The sequence below is a fragment of the Vombatus ursinus genome, unplaced genomic scaffold (genome assembly GCF_900497805.2).
Source record: "Vombatus ursinus unplaced genomic scaffold, bare-nosed wombat genome assembly UNPS02014797.1, whole genome shotgun sequence".
Lineage (NCBI taxonomy): Eukaryota > Metazoa > Chordata > Mammalia > Diprotodontia > Vombatidae > Vombatus > Vombatus ursinus.
Window position 1 is genome coordinate 14,987,202 of NW_020954575.1, and position 20,791 is coordinate 15,007,992.

Sequence of the window (20,791 nt, forward strand, 5' to 3'; positions counted from 1 at the left end):
CCCCCCCCCCCCCCCCCCCCCCCCCCCCCCCCCCCCGCCCCATCCTCCACTTCCTGTCCCGTCTGAGGCCTGCGCCTGCTGCTAACTGGGCCCAGCTGTCTAGGCTCCTGATCCCCAGCCTGGCCTCCTACCCTTCCTACCCTCCTAGGTAGGAATATAACAGAAGGGAAGGGATATTGGTCCTGGATCTGCTAAGTGGATTCATTGCCTGAGCTTGAGGAATGGTTATGCAAGGGGACACCTCTGAAATTCTGATTCCCTTTAGGTCCCCAGAATGTCCAAACCACCCCCCTCCCTCCTTCTCCACTCCCATCATGGGATTCCCAAAGGGAATGACGGGGGAAGAGAAGAAAAAAGAGGAGAGGATACCTTTTGTGTTCTGATTTTTGTTGTTTAAAGGGGAGAGGACAGAAGATGAAAATAGCAGCAGTGGAAGCCCCAGGACACCCTGATTATTGACCTAGCTTCCTGAAGATGTTCCTATCTCCCTTTGATAGGGTCATTTCTGCCCCTTGTAACCAGATGCCCCTCCATCCCTTTCATTCATAGTTTTGTACTCCACAAATTCTCCAGCCCGCCTAACCTGCACTCCCAAAATGCCAAAGATGATGAAGAAGGCACAGCAAATGACCACGATGTTTCCAATGGGCTTCAAGGATGACATCAGAGTCTCCACCACCAGTTTTAGCCCCTGGGCCCGGCTGATGACTCTGAGGGGAATGAGGAAGCAGCACCAATGATAAAGAGAAAGGACATCTCTGAGGTAGCAAAGAGGATCTGACTAGGCCTAGAAGGGGAGAAGGCCTGACTCCACATCAGGAACTCTGTCCTCCTCCTCTCCTTTGACATTCCTCGGAAACTCAGTTGGCCCCAATCCCAGAGGCAGGCCACTCTCTAGCACAGAGCATTCAACTTCCAAGTCACAGCCCACCTACTCCTGCTCTGGGTAGTTCTATTTATCCTTCTAGCACCCAAATGTGTTACCTGAAGTATGTGAGGAGGGAGTAGAATCTTAGGTAGACTTGTTCTCTTAGGGTCAAAATGTCACTGGAAGCAGGGGAGGGTTACTTTGGGGGGTAGTCACAGTCCCTTTGGGAAGAGTTAGGGAGAGGAGAGAAGCCATACCTAAGGTAGGAGTTGGGGGAGAGAAGGGTGTTACCTTGTGGGCAGGTAGTTTCATCCTTTGAGGGAAGGGTCAGTTCCCTCAGATTAACCTTAGAAGGAAGGTAGTCACACTTTCTGAGGGAAGGATGGGGAAGGTGGTTTCTTCTCCGGAGTGAAGGGTGTGTTACCTTGAGGGGAGGGTAGTCACACTTCCTGGGGGGAGGGTATTACCTGAGTGGTCGGAGTGTTCGGAGGAGCCGAAGCACTCTAAGCATGCCCAGAATCTTGGTACCACTGTCTGAGACCATGGAAACCAGGATGTCAATGACAGAGATGAGTACAAGCAGCCCATCCAGGATGTTCCAGCTGCTCCGAAGGTAAGCCTTCTCCCCAAAGCACCAGCCTAGGGCTACTACCTGTGAACCCAGTTATCCAACCATGGTCACCTATTGGTCTTTCTACATCCTAGTTTACCCCTCTCCCAAATCTCTTCTACTTAACCCTTCTATCTTTCCCCAACTCTCCTCTATTCAACATAATCTGCCCCATTCTTCACAACTCTCTTCTATTCAGCTTAAGCTTTTCCCTCCCTGAGTTTCCTTACTCAACCCAGTCTACTCTTCTCCTCCATTTCCTCCCATCCAACAGCCTGCTCCCTCCCTCAAAATCTCTTGTATTCAACCCGATCTACCCCTCACTCAACTGTATTTTACTAACCTCAGTCTGGTTCTCCCAACTCTTCTCCTCAGACAATCTAGATTGCTCCTCCCCCAACTCCATCCAGTCTTTTCCCATAACCTCCCCCCAAACCAGTCTTCCCTCCCCTCAACTATTTCAACTCAGGCTGCCCTCTCCCTCAAATCTGCCCCCACCAATCTCCCAACCCCTAACTCTCCCCTATCCGACCCAGCCTACTTTTCCTTCAACTCTTCCTGATGCAACCAGTCCACTACCTATCCCAAGCCTCTCCCTAATCTGATTCAGTCCCCTTCCCCTTCCTTTTGTCCCACAACCGTAGGCTCACACAGGCCCAGAGTCACTTTCTGCCTCAACACTCTTTGCCCCATCCTACTGTACTCTCTTTCCCTGAGTCCCCACCCCAATAATCCACTGGGTCCCAAATCCATGCTATTCGCCCATCACCTTCACTGTCATCTCAGCCAGAAAGATTGCAGTGAAAATATAGTTGGAAAGCGTCAAGAAGATTCGCTCCTGAGAAAGAAAAGTTGAGAGAAATTTTTGATGGAGGGGAAAGGAAGGGAATAAACACTTATAGAGCACCTATTATGTGCCAACCACCATGTTAAACGCTTGACAAATATTATGTCATTTGATCCTCACAACAATCCTGCAAAGTCCCATTTTACAGTTGAGAAAATTGTGGCAGACAGAGGTTAAGTGACTTGTCATGAAATGTCTCAGGTTGGATTTGAACTCAGGTCTTTCTGACTCCAGGACCAGTGCTCCATCCACTGTATGGCCTAATAACCTCATGGATCTTCTGCCCAATGACAATAGTATTTTTGTTTCTGTCCTGTCCCCCCCAAAAAAACTTAGACACACACACAACCCAATAACTAATACAGACTTGTGCTGGAAAACAAACTGGTTCTTTTTTTTCCCCCTAAAAATGAAATTTCATAAGAATAATCCCATTATTGATACAACCTCCACATCCACAAATGTCACCATTCTTTTCTCCTAAACTTTTTCACTTGGCCCTCACTTTCCAGCCTGGTTGGCCAACATAGGACCATTTGCTTCATGGACACAGCTTCCTACCCTACTCCTAAACCAGGTTCTCAATTGTAGTCAGGGGTATGCTAGAACCAACTCAAATGACCCAGTGGATTTTCAGTGTAAACACTTACACCTCAGAAATTCACAAAGACTATAACAAATCAGGCCTTCATTTATTGTTTTGTTGATCATCTAGATTTGTTTTTGGAGAGCTGGTGGTTAAACTTTACCAGCACATCCCTGATGGTCCGGGGAGAAAATAAGGGAGTGTTAGGGTCAGGATCAGAATGAAGGAATATTGAGCCCCCCTTTCAAGATCCTAAATAACAGGGACATAGGATGTTATTGCTGCTAGGGCCCTTGGAACAACTCTAGTCTACTTTACTCATTCCAGAGATAGGAAATGACTTGCTCAAGGTCATTCATACAGCTACATCTAGAAAGGGGAAGCAAACTCGAACTTCACTTGTGGCCCTTATTCCCCATCACTCTCTCTCTCTCTCTCTCTCTCTCTCTCTCTCTCTCTCTCTCACACACACACACACACACACAAACACACACACACACACACAGAGCCTTTTTTAATCCATCTTAACTTTAGTGTCTTCCCTCTTAATTATTTTCTTTTTATCATGTCTGTAGCTTGTTTGTACATATGTCTGCTAGTTGTCTCTCCCATAAGATTAGAGCTGCCTTTCTTTGTATCTTTAGCACTTAACACAGTGCTTAGCATACAGTAGGTGCTTAATAAATGCTTATTGACTGACACCTTATTTCCTTAATCCTGGCCCAAGCCCATCAAAAGAAAAGAGCTACAATCTCAGCTGGGACTCTGTTCACAGACATCCCCACTATATAATTTTGGGGAGAGGGGAAGGCAGAGAGTACACAGGAAAGAAATGTACACTTTCTCTTTGATATTTGTAAGGCAAGGATTGACTATATTAAGGAGCTGGAAGAAATGGAGACAGAGAAAGAAAAGGACAGAGGGAGACAAATGACCAGAGGAGACCAGGTGTCGGAGGGGAGAGAGAAAGAGAAAGGGAGAGGAAAAGGGGGTGAAAAGGAGGGAGAGTGGGAGGTGGAGATGGCAGAAAGGGGCTAGGGGAAAGGGAGGGGGGGAAGAGAAGTGGGAGAGAAAAGAGGAAAGGGAGAAGGAGGGCTTGGGGTGAAGAATAGAGAAATAAATATCGGCAGTACATTGGAAAAGAGAGCAGGGATGAAAAGGAGATCGGTGTCTCCAGAGTTCTGGCCTTTGGGATCCTGCCCCATGACAAACAATGGGTGCAGAATGGCCTGAGCTTCAGCCCAAGGGGGTGGAGAAGGGAACCTGAAAGTCTTTCTGCTGCCCCCACAGCATGGTCCACTCAGCTCTTGGCTCCACCTTGAGCAACCTTGACTTCTCTGTTTGCACTATCACCTGGCCCCTCCCAGTGAAAAGAGGAGACTGGGGTTGGGAGACACTCCTGAGTTGATCTCCTCCTCCCCAGTCCCAGAGCCCTGACAAACTTCTCTGTCACTGACGTTCCCATTCCCAAGGCTCACCCTTACCCCTCTGGTTGGCAGCTTCTACCCTAATGGGAAATAGAAGCTGGAGTGGTATCCAAAATCTAAACAATGGTGGGAGGAGGAGTGGGGTGGCCACTCTGGTAACATCCAAACAAGACATACAAGATACTAAAAATAGAAACCAGACAACTATCTCCCAACCCTTCAGCCCCTCCCCACCTCCAACCTAGACAAAAGCTGAAGTTACCAGAAAGGAGGAATCACCTCAAAATGTGAGGCCCAGGGCTAATGAATGTAAGCATTTTCAAGTCTCTGGAAGGGATAAAGAAACTTGTTCCCTGAAAACCTGTGGACCTAGGCACTGGGCCCTGGATGCAGAGCAGGGAGGAGACTGGCCTTCTCCAAGCCAGCCAAGGAACTCCCCAAGGATGCCAGACTGTTGGGCAGAGGGAGTATCTTTGGAGCCCAGACCACCACTCCTCTATCCTGCCAGGAAAGTCCAAGTAGGATAGATTCCTCAGCACCACCACAAGGCCTAAAGTTCTTGGGCATCCCTCTTGACTGACCTCAAATCAGGGACACTTCAAGCCTGAGGGTAAGGCTAAGAAAAACCAAAATGAAATGAGAGGATATAGAAACTGAGTAGCAGCTCCTCCTCCTCTCACCTTCTCTCTCTCTCTCTCTCTCTCTCTCTCTCTCTCTCTCTCTCTATCACACACACACACACATACACACACACTCACAAATCCAGCCTTTGGCAAAGACATACTCACCTATACATGAAGACCCCCTCCTCCCCCTCATACTTACTTCTACCTCCTCCCTGCATGCACAGACTAACTCACACAAACATTGCCTTTTCCACCAAGCTAGGGAGACAAATATCCTCCCTTTTCAACAATGGGATTGTTGTGAGGATCAAGAGAGATAACATATGTAAGTGCTTTGCAAACCTCCAAGCACTACATAAATGCTGGCTATTGTAATGATGATGATTATTTATTCCCTGTGCTGCTGAGGGGACTATGTGAAAAGGCTGAGGTAGAGGACTCCTTTAATGGAAACATCATTTGATGTGGGTACAATGACCAGATTTTCCCGATCCCAAGCTGAGTATGAATGGCCTAGCATCTTTTCTCTGCTGCCACAATAGTGGAGACTTTTAAGTTAGTTTGTAAAACTCAATATCTGGAGGCCTTAGGGGCTTTGGGACAAGAGAGGTCATGGTCAACTGCCACTGCCAGGACATGTGCCCGAGAAGTGTGTCTCCTATGTGAGTAGCAATAGTAACCTGAGCTAGAAGGTTTACATTTTTTTCAAGTGCCCTCAAATATTCCTTCAACCTGCACTTCTCCATTTTCTATAACTCCCAGTCTCTTGTGACTTATGTGTATTTTTACTGTAACATTCGCTGACTCCATTATTTCAGTTACTACTTGCCAAAATATTAGAATTTCCAGGACATTTCAGATGGTTTATGAGGGCAATGGGACAGAATATTTGAAATGGGGACAATCCTGGGAAATCCAGGACACAGGATTGCTTCAGGCATGTGGAATGGGGGCCAGGTGAAAGGGTGGGGATGGGGTACTCACGGCACTGTGGGGGTCAATTTTGGGGCGCTCCATGGCAATGGTGATGCAGTTGAGAAAGATGATAACCAGGACAATATGGTCAAACATCTTGTGGGTGATGATTTTATGGCACATCAGTCGGAACCTGGCCCAGGATAGAGACATACAAAGGAGAAAGAGACAGGGACAGAGATAGGGAAGAAGGGTATGTCATGGAAAAGTGAGAGAGACAAGGACAGAGAGTGACCACAGGACAAAAAGAGACGAAGAGAGACATAGGGATCACATTCAAACTTCCTTTCCCCATCCGACAACCTCCTACTCCTGGGGTTATCAGCCCCCTTTGGTGGCCCCATCTCCTTAGGGCTAAGGGTACATTGAGCTGGGTAGAAGGAGACTACCCCACTCATTCTGGGCTCTATCAAGATGATTAAATGAGAGCAGGTAAGGTTAGGGTAAAGGTAAAGGAATTTAGAATTGATAGGGACCTTGGAAGCTAGCTAGTTGAACTCTTTCATTTTAAAAATGAGGAAACAGAGGACTGGATAGGTGAAGTCATTTGTTCAATGTCACACATTTAAATATCAGAAGTGGGATTTGAACCCAAATCCTTTGACTTCAGAGCTGATTCTTTTCTCACTGTGCTACAATGCCACCCCAGGAAGTCAGGGTCCCCTCTTACTTAGACTGAGGAGGGAAGATGTAGGCAGACCAGGTATCTCTTTCCCTGCAGCAGGTAGGGAGCCAAGATCGGATCCATGCTCTTATTCGCTCCCCTTTGCTCTGCAGAAAGAACAGTCTATGAAAGGGAGAAGGGACCAAAGTCCAGACTTTCCTCCTTCTTCTCTCAGTTTTGATTCCTTCATTGGGCCTTCCCTTTTCTCATTTTTAGAATCACAGATTAAGAGCCAGGAGGCCATTCAGTCTCACCTCCTTTATTTCATAGGTAAGGAAAATGAGATTCAAAGTTACATAGCTAGTAAGGGGCGGTGTCATCTTTTCAACCTCCATCCTATCTTCTCAGAGCCCCTTTCCCTCCCACCCCTCCTTCCCCATCTTCTCAACTCCTCTCCTTAGCCCCTCTCTCCCCAACTCCTCAGCCCCTCTCCTCTATTTTTTCAGGCCCTCTGCCCCATCTCCTCAGTCTCTCCCTCTTCCATCTCCTTAGCACTTTCACCCCCATCTCAACCCCTCTCCTGCTGTCCTCACCTCTCATTTCTTCCCCATTGCCTCTCTTCCTTGGTCCCTCACTTCCGTTATTCTCCCATATCCCTCTTCTGCTCCCCCTTCTCCAATCTGTCTCAGCCATGGGCTCCATTTTTGCTCTTCTTTGGAGACATGTCAATTATCTAATCACATTCCCAATAACCTGTGTTTGTTTACTGATACACCTGGGTAGAAGAAACATATCCTATCCCCTTCAAATTTGCTCATCCTGAAGTCCAAGCATCCCTGAGACCTGCCCCCAGCCTCCATCACAGCCCTTTGTCCTTACCCACCATACCCACAGCTTAATTGAACTGCAAGAGTTGAAGGAGGGAGTGTTCAGGCAGAGTGATGAATAAGATCTTACCCTGGAATTAGGGAACTTAATATGGGGGAAGAGGGGAGGGGAGAAATCAGCACTGAAAGATGAATGATTGGTTTCTCCCAGGCACAGAGGGAGGGCTATGAAAGATTCATACATATATGCCCCCAAAACCATCCATATCCACCAACTACCTCAGAGTTAACAGGTCCAGGCACAAAATGAAGCCTCCTCCCTTATTTTCTGGGTCAGAACAGGGGAAAGAGAGACAAAAGGCACAGCCATTGGAGAAACTTCCAGGTCAAAGGAACCAAAAGATGCCCAGATCCTACCCAAGAGATCACTACCATCTGGGATCCTAGGGGAGCTGAAGTCCACTGGGTAATGACTGAAATAGAATGTTCTCTTTGGACCAAATGGTGGGGAGGAACGGAAGAAGGGTGGGGGAGGAGGCAGAGGGGTTGACGGCTAAGTAGAGCAACCTCTTCCTTCATTTTATCTTCCACACCTAAGTATGGCTCTCACCATATTGCCCTCATCATCAGCATCGTCCCCCTCTAGCTGGGGCTCATCCAGCTGTAGGTTTCGGTCAGGATGACCTGATGCTGTCTTGCCATTGCAGTCTTGGTGCTCTGAGGCTGAGCTCTGGCCACTGGCTGTGCGATATACCCCAGGTACTTGGAGCGTGTCCTGGAGGTCAAATGAGCCCTTGGTCTCTCTGTCCAGAGAACCTGCTCGGGGGTCACTCCCCACCCGGCTGGCCTGGTCCTCATCTGAGGTTTCATCCTCCTCCATGCTCTCCCGCCCTTCCCCAGACAGCAGCGACCGACGCTCTCCGCTTGGACTCCGTCGCTTCAAGCTGGGCGCCCGGCCAAGACTGTTCCAGCTGGACCGTCGGCTGTTCCAGCTGCTCGCTGCACTCCAGGGGCTGTGGGGGGAGCTTCGGACACTGGGCTAAGGAGGGGGCCAAGTGGGATGAGAGGTCAGCCAAGCTGCTCTCCCCTCTGGCCTCTCTATCATATCCTCAACTTCCTGCCATCCACTGCACCATCACTTTCCACATAAATGGAGAGGGACAAGGAGAGAGGATAGAGGTGGGAGGAAGGAGGCAAAAGATGTCTCATCATCTGCTGAATTCCTATCCATCCCCTTTAAAGCCCAACTCAAATGCCATCTTCTCTATGAAGTCTTCCCTGATCTTCTCCCAGTCAGAAATGACCTTCCTCTCAGGCCTCACAGAACATTTGTTTTGCACCTTTCAAATGCATTTACCATGTAATTTGTGTGTACTGTAAATCATGGGGTCAGATTTAGAACTGGAAGGAACCTTAAAGTTTATTTGGTCCAGCCTCCTCCTTTTTCAGATGAGGAAACGGTGGCCCGGATAGTTGAAGTGATGCCCCGAGTCCCAGAGCTAATAAATGTCTGAGGCAAGATTTTAGCTCTGGTCTTCCTCATGTCGAGTCCACTGCCCAGTCCACTTAATCTGGGCCCTGTCTCTTCTGCTCAGTCTGTGTATGTTTTATATCTAGACTGCAAGTTTCCCTAAGGCAGGGGCCATGTCTGACCCAAATTCTGTACCTCCTCAATGCCTAGGGCTTTGCACACTGTAATCACTTAATAGATGAACTGAGAGGGAAAGGTAATTCACACTGTTGCAAAAATGAAGAGGATTAGACCTGAACTCTATTGTCTTCACTGTGTGAAGTGCCCTGGGGATTGTCTAGGCAGCATCGCTTTCTCTTAAAACTGACTAAATAGAAGTCCCGTTTTCGCTCCATTCCCAATCTTCTCCTCTCTCCTCTTATTGCCTTTTCCCCTAGATGTGTTGTTTATCCCACTAGAATGTGATTTTTTGGAGGGCAGAGTCTTGTTTTTGTATATCTAACATAATGCTTGGCACATAGAAAGCCTTCAATAAATTTTCATTCATTCCTTCATTCATTCATTCGTTCATGTATTCCTCCTGCTGTCCCTTCACGTCAATCTCTACCACTCTCTTCCCATTTTCTCCACCAGGGCTCCAGGCTCCCCCCAAACCTTTTCTAGTCATTTCCTCCCTCTGGTCACCTACCACAGACACTGGACTTCCATGACCCTCCCTTTTCTGTCTCCATCTTCCTTCCAACATCACACCTCCAGCCCCTTGCCCCACCCCAAATACAAACACAGCCCTACCGGTGACTTCATCTCATGGGCCATATTGGGGTCGTTGGAGCCACTGCCACTTTGTCTTCGAGAAGCAGGGCCTGAAGCCTCCCCTAACCCAACACTCTTGGGCAAAGGCATGGGTGTGGCAGCGGTATGGATGATGAGGGGTGGCAGAAGACTCCTCCTCAGTTCTGGGTGCTCTCCCAGGGACATCACTGGAGAAGGGGTGGGGAGAGAAGAACAAAGATCCCAGTTACCTCTTGAACCACCAGAGGGTCCACATCTCTCCCTCTTGTTCCTCAGCCCAGAAGCAGGGGCTACTCACAGGCCAAGTGCTTCTTCCTGTCCCCCTTCCCATCCACACTTGGTGAGAAGAAATCTGTCTCCGACTCAGACTTCGTGGCATCTCCCTAGGGAGAGGTAGAGGAGGGGGGAGTCAGGACTCTGGGGCTTTTCAACACCGCAGGGAGCACCCAGGATTACACACATACACACCACAGGAACTATTGATCACAACATGAGCCATGCACCTGCATCTGTTCACACCAAGAGACCCTGTGCTCACAAAGTCAGGCTCCCCTGGGGCCAGCCTGAGCCAGAATTGCATGGACTCCTCTGACCCCAACCAGCCACAAATCACAGGAAAACGTTTCTAACTCCGATGGCCACAAACAGAACTGGATCAGTTGGGAACTCAGCTCCCAGTGACTCAGGTGGGTGAACTGGATTGTGCTTGAATGGGAGTGGGATTTGGAGGTGCACAAGCTGGAACTCTGAAGTGGCAGACGGAGCCTCATTAACTGGCCACTTGGGCTTCTTCAGCCCTCCCCTCCAGGGCTCCCTATTCCCTCTGCCCAAACAAAGCCTGGGTGAGATCCTTGAGGGACATTCAGCCCCTACATAGCAGGTAGTCCCTGCCCCAAGTAGTTTCTTTTTTTCTATTTCACTTCAGGCCCCTACATCCCTGAGATCCAGCCTGCCCCTGGCTTTCTTTCAGCCTTTCTTGCCCCCTTTCTGTCTCAATCCCTCTTCTCATCTCTGGGATGGCCTTTTTTCCCTTCTTAACAGGTCAGTAGGTTTCCCAGTAATTGCTCACTCGTCCTTAAGTTATTAAAAAAAAATTCTTGATTGCTACTTTTGATAAGGATATAAATATTGCTTAATTGGCATCTCAGGGGAACATTTTCATTAACTCAGTTTACATCCCTAACAAGGCCTTTAATTATCAAGTGGGAGCTCTGGGGTGCTGCTCCAGGAGCCAGAGCCTACTAAGGATCCTGGTTTAATATTCTTCCTCTCTCTCTCCTTAAGCCCCTAATTTCATTCCCTGCACCTTGAAGCCCCTAGGGACCACCATGGCTGCAGTGGGGCGATAGGCCTAAGGGGAGACCATGGAACAGGAAATTCTCTGTTCCCTATTTGCTTTTCTAGATGCAAAAAGGGCTTGAATTAAAACTGAAATGAAACACTTAATACTCATAGTATTTCGGTAGTATTAAAATTTGGGTATGGTTCTGGCAGAAGCTTCCCCATCTCCTCAAGTGGCCCTTCCCCAATCTAAGCAGCTTACAGGAGGAACCCTATAAAGCCAAAAGCCGGGGAAAAGAATAAAGGGAGAAGGGAGAGATATGTGAGGGGCCATGAGGCTGGGAGTCCTTTATCATCTAAGACCTGAATGGTTCAGTATTATCTCACACACGCACATATAAATATATACTTGATTCTAAGTCACTTCCTTCACAATATGGTGAGGATGGGTGGGGAGCTTTTTCCCCCATCAAGGAGCCAGAGCCAAGAAGGATCCTAGCAAGGAGAGTTTCCTCTTTGAGCTTGTCAAGAGGGAAGGGACTTAAAATCAAAGTTAGCTTCACGACATCCACAGAAACCACCAAGGTAACCACAATCACCAATGCAGGCAAGAGTGAAGGACCAGAGGAACACCAAAACGGGAGGGATGGCAGTGGGAGGGAAGCACAGGGCTGGTATAGGTCAGACAGAAGGGGAGAGATCATGCCGAACTGTTACCTACCCCTAACGAGTCGACAGGCAGCTGAATACAGCTTAACTGTCCACCTGCATCTTCCCGTTTGCTGATTTCCTACAGGGAGAGGGGGGGAGGCAGGGTGGGCACTGGTCATAGTTGCACAGGCTTTCAAATATCCGAATTGAGAATGGATAGTAAGGAGGGAAAATCACCTCCAGCACAGTGAAAAACAAGAGATGCTCTGGGGCATGGTTTAAATGGGGTGTGTGGTAGGGAAAAGCAAAATGGGATCATATTGGGGTTCAAGATGAAAGCCCCCTGAGATTTCTGGGTTAAAAGGAAAATGAAGGAGTGAGAGGTAAAGCCATGAAGGTGAGGGGCAGGAACAGAAGTATAGACCAATGAGGCAGGGGCAAAAAAGATAGGAAGATAGTGGTCAAAGTAGAATTACAGGATGTCAGATGTAGAAGGAACTTAAAGAAATCATCTCATTGGTTAAAATCCCAGGGTTACCGCTTCTCCTTGGTTCTCAGTGTCCTCATACATAAAATGAGGACCTTCACAGAAGGTCTTTGGGTGCGGCCTTTTGAATGAGTGCAAGTTTTATGGAACAAATCCTTTTATTAAGGGGATTTGTTCCATGAAGTTTGAATTCAGTCAAAGAGCCACACTTGAGTGGCCTCCAGGCCTCAGTTCCCCCACCCCTGATCTAGTCAAACCCCTTCACTTTACAGATGAGAAAACAGAGGTCCCAAGGTCCCACCAATAGGGACAGAGCCAGGACCAGGACTTATGTCTCCTGAGTCCCCTTGTAGGCAAGGGAGTTGGGAAAGGGGTGTGTGTGTGTGTGTGTGTGTGTGTGTGTGTGTAGTGGGGGAGGTTTGGCATAAACTGGGCTAAGGGGCAGAAAGACAAAGAAGAGGCCTCTTGTCTCACACCCTTTAAGTTCCTTCAAATGAAAGGTCTCTAAAAGTGACCCCTTTGAGAGGGAATGTGACAATATGACATGGTAATACCATCCTTTCATAGCAAATAATAGTTTCATAACAGGCCTTCAGCCTGAGAATTTAATGAACCTACGTATAGGAGTAACACCTAGTACTGAGATGCAGAGAGAAATTTGTTCAGCTGAAGCTCACCCTGTACACAGAAGGTAGAAGAAACTAGAATACTTCCCTCCCTCTGCATTCAGGAAAGCTATTTCTAACTTAATCCACCAAAATGGTGGTTGGGAAATACGTTCTCAGATCTCTGCTGCTAATGTTTGGCTTTTTTTTTTTAATGGAAACTTGGGATCTAAAAACTATTTTCTTCTTTTTTGGAAGCAATTGGGGTTAAGCACCTTGCCCAGGGTCACACAGCTAGTAAGTACCTCAGGGTAGATTTGAACTCAGATCCTCCTGATTCCAGGGTCAGTGCTGTATCCATAGCACCACCTAGCTGCCCCACCATTTCCTTATGAAGGAGAATCAGAACTGAGATCAATGACATCCTAGCCTCACTGATATTATTTAACCTTTAATGTTCACATAAAGAAGATGCCAAACAAAGCAGGGAGGAAGGGGGCTGAAGATATATAGATGCCCCTGACCCTAAGAGAGGCCTCTAGACCCAAACCTCAGAATTTGAAAAGGATGTGGGCTGGACTGGGACCTCAGAGGTCATAATTCAGGAGTTTTTAACCTGGGGTTATTTTGATAACCATATTTCAATATAATTGGTTTCCTTTGTAATTTATTTTATGCATGTAAAATAATTGTGAGAAAGGCCTCCATAGGCTTTCCTAGACCACCAAAGCAGTTGCTGACAAAAAAAAAAGTTAAGAACCCTTCATTTTACAGAGGCCCAGGTAGTAAGCATCAGAAGTAGGATCTGAACTCAGGTTTTTCATATCTGTTCGGAACTCTTTCCACTATACCACCTAATCCTGAATCTTAGTCTCAACTTTGGGGAATGGATATTCCACTGTCCAAGCATAAGGCGGGTCCCAAACACTATAGTGGGAAGGGGAGATTTGCTCTTAATTCCTCCCATCATGTGAACCTGCAACCTGTGAATTTACTTAATCCATAGGAACAGTAAATAGGATGGGATCTAAGACTCCTGTAATGGGGGAGGGGGGGTGGGGGGGAGAACATCACTAAAACACCACCAAGATCTTGGTGCAAAGTCTTTCTCTGAAGGGGACAGTCTAGACATTGCTGGCTAGAGAAAACCAAGACTTCCAAATTCTAGACCATAGAATCTAGAAGATCCCCGTTGTAGGATACCCTCTCCTTTTTTCTCTGCCAGACAGGACTCTCCTAAGGAGGGTTACATTGGCAGAGCCAGTATATACCAAGGCAGCCTCCTGGGCTGGCCTAGCTAACTGAGATAGTTTAGATGGCTATTCCTCCTACCCTCCTCCATCGCTCCCCCCCCAGCACCCCCCCAGCCCCCGTGCTGGAGTAGGGCACAGGCTGTAGACCCCCCACTCCCGCTCCAACCACCATCACCAAGGCAAGCTCAAGATCTAGAACAGCCCACCATCCACCCAACAGGACTAGGGTCACCCCACCCTAGGGTATGAGGAGCCCCAGCCGGCTCTGTCCTCTCGCAGACTCTGCTGCTGCTTAGCAACCAGGAGCCCAGCACAGCTGCACTCAAATTAACAAGGTGTTTGCTGAAAGGGACAATAGGGGCGGGGGAGGGGGAGAGACCTCTTCTGCGGGGGTGGCAGTGGGGAAGATGCACCAAGGAGTCAGTGACCGGCACAGACCACAGAAGGGTACATCTGGGTTGTAAACTTGGAAAGAAGGATATTCAGAAAACAGCCCTTGAGAGAGCGAGGGAGATAGGAGAGAGCAGGCCAGTTTTCCATTTTCTCTTCGTTAGGTGGGGAGGTTCTCCGGGGAAACTCTAGGCCCCTGGTGCTATCTGGATCTCCGGTTCAGAAGCCGGGAAGGGGCTGCCCGGGCCCCGGACTTTGAATATGGAAGTGTCCCATTCCCCTTTCTAGCCACCCCCCACAGCCTGGGAAGGAGAAACTCCAGGCACTCTGTGCTTGTAACGGCGAGCCTAAAGAGGGAGGAATGGCGGCATGAATTCAATCCAAGTCAATTTTTAAAAAAGGTATATAGTGCCTACCAAATGCAAAGTTCGTGCACTAGGGGACAAGGGCGTTAACCCTTTCCCGCCCAAGGAGCCAAACAGAAAATCCCCCTCAACCTTCCTTTCTCGAAGCAGTTATTGCCCCTCCGGGGTTGGGAGCGCCACTGCAAGGCTTCTAACTACCTGAAGAAGCTTTGGCTCACGGCCAGTCTCCTCCTCTGGACGCTCTCCTTTCTCTCCCCCCTCTCTACCCCCCCCCCCCCCCCCACATACACACCCGCAGCCGTTCTTTTGGGCCAGAGAGATGGGGAAGATAAATGGATAGCTACAGATTGAATGCCCAAGGCTGCGCTGGAACGCAGCAGACGCAGCCTCCTCCCAGACGCCGGCCTTGGCCAGGCCCAGCTTATCCCTTCTCTGTCCCCAATCCCCGCCTGCTGGGAATCGGCCTCCCCAAGGTTCTGGGAACCCAGAAGGAAAATAGATGCTCCCCCCCACACTCATCTCTACCATCCCCTCCCACCCCGCCGGGTATTTATAGCCAGGGCCGCAGCGGGAGTTTCCATCCCGGTCACCGGGAAAGAATTGGCTCGACAGCTTTTCAACGCCCAACCAGGAGGTTTTTCCAGGCGCCCAGCGGGACCCCGAAGAAGGAGCATGGGGGGGGGGGAAGGAAGACCGAGGCAGAAAAAGAGAAATGAGGGCGGGGGCGTGGCCTTGCGGAGGGGGCCTTCGGAAAGACACTGGACCAGACCGCCGGGGCTCAGCTAAGGCAGGATCAATGATAATCAATATTAATCGATGGCGGGGCCTGTGACAAACGGAGGCGTGGGCGTGATCTGGAAATAGACGTCTCATTTTCATTTTAGAGGTTGCTAACTGGGCTCATTTCTCAGTGTGTCTGCATCGCCCCAACCCCGAGGCCATGGTCTCTGAGGCACTGTTGGAGAGGAGGGATAGGATTGAAAGGTGGCCGATGAACCCCTTTTTTGCCCCAGGGGATGGTCGGACCCTCTAGATCAAGATTTTGTGTTGTTCGTTGTCCATCTTCACCCCACACGATTTCCCCAAAGAAAATAGGTCGTTCGGGGGAGGGAAACATGTAACCTAAACTGTTTGCCCTCAGAAGAAGGGGGCCTGAGGAGTGGCAAGGGTAATGGCCTAAGACCGTGGATGGATAGAGCTGGAAGGTCCCTGAGAGATCATCTATTTCCAACTCAACTTTTATTTTCTCATCCTGGGAAGTGACTAACTGGCTTGATAGGGAGGTGTCCAATTCTACTCCATCCTCTAACAACTGAAATGCCACACACCACCCCCACCCCCCAACATTTCTCCAGAATGACTCAGGATAAGATGCTTCCAGGAACCCTCCAGTCCTGTCCCCACACACCCTTCCTCAAAACCTTCTTCTAATCTCCCCTAACCCACTTTGTCCAAGAGCTCAGTGTCCTCTGTTACTGGGGGTGGGGTGGGGAAGGAGCCACTTTTGTCCAGAAGGGGGAGCATTGCCTGGGGATTGCTTGGGTCTGAAAGTGGGAATGTAGGGGTGCTGTGCTTTATAGAGGGGTGATTTAGTTCTAGCTGTGGAGTGAAGGGGGGTCGCTAAGGGAGAGAGAGGTGACTTCTGTTTGGAAGGGATAAGAGAACCAGGAAGAAGAATCCCATTGGATTACATCCATCCAGAAGAGAACCCTAGAGCAGAGTTATTTTGGTCTGGAAGCTGAGCCCAGTAGAACAAGGTTGCTGGATCAAGCTTCATTCTAAAGGATGGTATTTCTAGTGAAGGATCATTTTGTTCTCAAGGGGACAGGGTGACAGTGTCCAGGGGGGTTACCTCGGTCTGGAAGCCCTCAACCAGGATAGCCACAAGTAGATTGAAGAGGACGTAGTTGCCGAAAGTCATCAGTGCAATGAAGTAGAGAGCTGCCCAGGAGGACGTTGAAGCCATGCCATTATAGAGGACCTTGTTCCAATCCTCTTGAGTTAGGATCTGCAGTGGGGATCAGAGGTTAGGGAATAAAAATGACAATAGTTAGTATTTCTAGAGAACTTTGGGGTTTGCTCTATACATAGGTGGTCTCACCTGATCCTCACAACAACCCTGGGACGTAGGTGCTATTATTAGCCCCATTTTACAGATGAGGAAACTGAGGCCAAGAGAGGTTATTTGACTTGCCCTGAGTCACACAGCTAGTAAACATCTGTGCTTCTGGCTTCCAAGTCCAGCAGCCTTCCGAAACCTCTCCTCCCCATCCACCCTTGGGATCTTAGAATGAGGACCCACCCTGAAGGTCCCATTGACCCATATACCTGGAAGACTGTGACAATGGCCCAAAGCAAAGAATCAAAGTTCTTCCGATCAGGCAGTGTGTCCCCATCTCTCTCAGATGCAAACTTGCAGCCAAAGAGATGCATGCCCAGGATGCTAAACATAAAAGAGGGGAGGTAGGGTAAAGCACTCTGTTTCCTGCTCCCCATCTCTTCCCCTGCCGGGGGTGGGGAACCCTATTCTGTTGCTTTATCCTCTTCAGCTCAGGTCCTCTTTGGTTACACCAGGTACATCCTTAAACTCACTTTTTCCCAGCCCCAGAGAGCAGATTTCTCCAACACTCTACCCTTCAGTTTGGGCGGTGGTGGGGGGGATACAGTGGGGAAACTCTGCTTGACTCTAGGTTGCCTACCATAGTCCAAATAGCAAAAATATCGGATATAAGCACAACTCCAGCTTCGTGTTCCCTTCCCCTCTCCTTAGACCATAGCCTGATATTTTTTGGGCTCCCCAAAAAAGCCTTTAGGCACAGAACCAGGGGTAGAGGTGCCTGTGGGTAGGCAAGCTCCCTTTCTAGCACTCTCTAAGCTTTCAGGGGTTTCAAACTTGACCTGAGAGCAAACCACCCATAGTGCTGTTATTTGACCCAAAGCTTGAAGGTGTGAATGATGCGGAGAGAAAAAAAAAAAGTCAAGTAAGGAAGGAAGATGTGGAGAGGAAAGAGTCTGTGACCTGGCATATTGGTGGAGAAAAGCGGATGCTTGGAACCCCCTCTGTGCCTCCTCCCCCTCCCCCCATGCAGCTTCCCAGTGGGAGCCCATATGCTGAACTCTACTACCCTCAGTTGGGCTGAGTCAAGTCAGGCATCCCTGCTCCCCAGCGACAGAATCCCTGGGCCAGCAACCATGCCAGATGTCGGCTGTGGCTGGCTTCTCTTCCATCCAGTTCTCCTTTAGGGGATGTGTAAAGCAAGGGAATAACTCGGCCAGCTCCCACAGAGAAAAGCTAATGCAAGGCCTCCCCACCGTTCCCTTTTGATACCCAGTCCTGTCCCTGAGAATCTGGGATGCCTCACGTCCCTATTCTTCAACCCTCAGAGCTTAGAGCTAAGATTCTTAACCTGGGATATGTGAGCTTTTGAAAATACATAGAGACAACTATTTCAATATAATTAGCTTCCTTTGTAATCCTAGGTATTTTATATATTTAAAAGCTTCACCAGATTGCCAAAGGGACCCATGGTACAAAGAAGGTGAAGAATTTCTCTGGTTTAGAGAGAACTGGAAAATACTGAAGGTCCAAGCCCCTTTTTGAGGTGCTTCCAAAAGGTCAGTTACTTTGTTAAAAAAAAAAAAAAAGAACTCTGATTAGCACAATGACCACAATTCCAGAGAAGAGATGATGAGGCATGCTACCCAACTCCTAACAGAGAGGTGATAGGCTCAGCATGCAGAATGAGATACATTTTTAGATACGGCCTATGTGGGAATTTGTTTTGCTTGACTGTGCATATTTGTTACAAGCGTTTTGTTTTTATTTTTTTCTTTCTCAGAGCAGGGAGCAGGGTTGCTAGGTAGAGAAAAATAAATGCTTGTTAATTGAAAAAAAAAATTTTTTTTAAAGGTCAATTACATTACCTTGGCTTGGAACCCTGCACAGAAGAGTCAGGTCCCACCTGACCCCCTCCTCACCTGAAGATGAAGATGAACAGCATAAGTAGCATGCAGAAAGTAGCCACGTTGTCCATGGTCTTCATGAGCACCACCAACTGTCGCTGCAGAGCAGGCAGGAAACGCACCAGTTTCAGCACCCTCATCAGCCGGAAGGTCCGAAGTACAGACAGACCTCCACCTTGTTGGCCCACGATCTCCCACACACTGTGTGAGAGGCAGGGAAGTTGGAACAAGGATGAGGCAGGCAATAAGGGGAGGAAGGCAAAGTGTTAGGCCCTGAGTAGCAAGCCTGGGTGGACCCTAATCTGGAGATGTGACTGGATCAGAACTATGGAGATGAACAGTCACCCCAGTTTCTATCCTCCCCCTATCTCCCTCCACTAATCTTTAATCTGTCCTCCATTTCCTCCCATACTCCCCATCTCCTAGGATGGGGATAGAAGCATTCTATCCCTCCATAGTGGGGCTCCCTCTGATCCACAGTGGGGAGAGGGGATTAATATCCACAGAAGCCCACAGAAATTGAGGCACTGAGATACTCTCTACTTCACCTTGTGGACTTCAAACTGCTTCAGGAATGGTGGTATTCCAAAGAACAGCCCTATGCCTATGATTATTCCCATTCTTCTCCCAGACAGAGGCCCCATTACTGCAGCCCACAGGACTCCTCCTGCCCCTCCTAACCCCCTACCCTCCTCCCCATCGAGCCTATGGAACAGCATCAGGTTATGAAATATTTGCTTTGTTCTCCTCTAATAAAAGCTAAAGCCAACCAGAAAAAAGTAATAAAGCTGTCTCTCCTGGCCCCAAGCCTGGATTGGGATAGAGCAATGATTTGGAAACCCCAAACTGAGTTCCTGGGAGCACCCACAAGGGTTTCAAGCAATTTACAAAATGGGCTGCTCCCTCTCTCCAGTACTTGTATCCAAAGCCAGCTACTCCTGCATCTGTCTCCCCTCACCAAATGAATAGGATGGGCAGAGGGGCTTAGAATGGAGGGAAGATGGCAGAAAGGGGTATGATGGAGCTAAGGAGCAGCGATGTTCTAGGACATACATTGACTGGAATGCTATCCCCCTTCTAGCTTTCTGGCTTCCTTCAAGTCTCAGCTAACATCCCAGCTTCTGCAAGAAGCCTTTCATGGTTCTCCCTATGCTTGGTGCCTTCCCTCTGAAATTACCCTCAATTTATCCTGTCTCTGAATTATTTGTACATAGTTTTTTACATGTTGTCTCCCCTCCATTAAATTGTGAATTCTTTGAGAACAAGGATTGTTTTTTGTTTTGTTTTGGTTTTTTGCCTTTCTCTGTATTTCTAGCACTTGGCACAGTACCTGACTGACACATAGTAGGTGCTTAATAAATTCTAGTTGATCAAATACAGGACTGTAGGTGGTAATGGAGAGAAACAGAGAAACATGGGATGTCTAAGAAAGTGGGAAAGCACAAGACAGAAGTGAAAAGGAAGCTATTATTGATGTCTGGTACGTGGCAGCCCTCTGACATTCCCTCCAGAAAAAGTAAATCATAAGACTTGTGGGAGAAGAATATAAAATAGTCCCAGATGGAGTATTGATCATCTAATTCCAACCATGTCATTGTATAGATGGAAATGAAGTGACTTGCCCAAGGTCACAAAGCCAGGCAAAGTAGGCACTAGAACCCCAATTTCCTGACTTCCAGTGCTGTGGGAAGTGTGATCTGTCTATTAAATCATCCTGCCTCGCATCTGGTGGAAAGGAAGGAGTACAGCTAACTCCAGGCCCCTAGCTTCCTCCTAAGCCAATCTTTTCCCTCTCTGAGTCCTCTGGCCTCTGCTCAGGAGGCCCGTCGGGAGAAGGCAGAACTTACCTAATGACCACGATGACTCCATCGAAAATGTTGTAAGGGTTCTTTATGTAGCCGAAGGGGCCATACACCAGCAGCTTCAGCAGCATCTCCAAGGCAAAGAGGCTGGTGAAGACAATGTTGCTGATCTCCAGGGCATTGGTGAGCTCCTCAGGCTAGAGGTGGCAGAGGTGGGGGACAGAAAATTGGGGGATAGGATCAGGGGATGTCACAGCATAGATTTGAGACTGTCATCTCCCTTTGCAGATGAGGAAACGGGGCCCAGTGAAGTAAAGTGACTTGCTAGTAACAAGGCCCACAGAGGGGAGCTGACTTCTCC

The 20,791-nt window shown here is 48.5% G+C and overlaps 1 protein-coding gene across 1 annotated transcript in view; it reads right to left on the minus strand.

Moving 5' to 3' along the window:
• CACNA1G (calcium voltage-gated channel subunit alpha1 G) overlaps nt 1-20,791 on the minus strand; it is a 58,279-nt gene that overhangs the window by 26,862 nt on the left and 10,626 nt on the right. The window contains exons 3-14 of the mRNA XM_027870308.1: nt 20,476-20,627; nt 18,644-18,829; nt 16,994-17,108; nt 16,518-16,673; nt 9,932-10,016; nt 9,634-9,821; nt 7,981-8,409; nt 6,610-6,710; nt 5,949-6,072; nt 2,248-2,316; nt 1,336-1,520; nt 584-710 (exon numbers count right to left, since the gene is read on the minus strand). Of these exons, the coding sequence (XP_027726109.1) occupies nt 584-710; nt 1,336-1,520; nt 2,248-2,316; nt 5,949-6,072; nt 6,610-6,710; nt 7,981-8,409; nt 9,634-9,821; nt 9,932-10,016; nt 16,518-16,673; nt 16,994-17,108; nt 18,644-18,829; nt 20,476-20,627 (1,917 nt within the window). The remainder of the gene's footprint in view (nt 1-583; nt 711-1,335; nt 1,521-2,247; nt 2,317-5,948; nt 6,073-6,609; nt 6,711-7,980; nt 8,410-9,633; nt 9,822-9,931; nt 10,017-16,517; nt 16,674-16,993; nt 17,109-18,643; nt 18,830-20,475; nt 20,628-20,791) is intronic.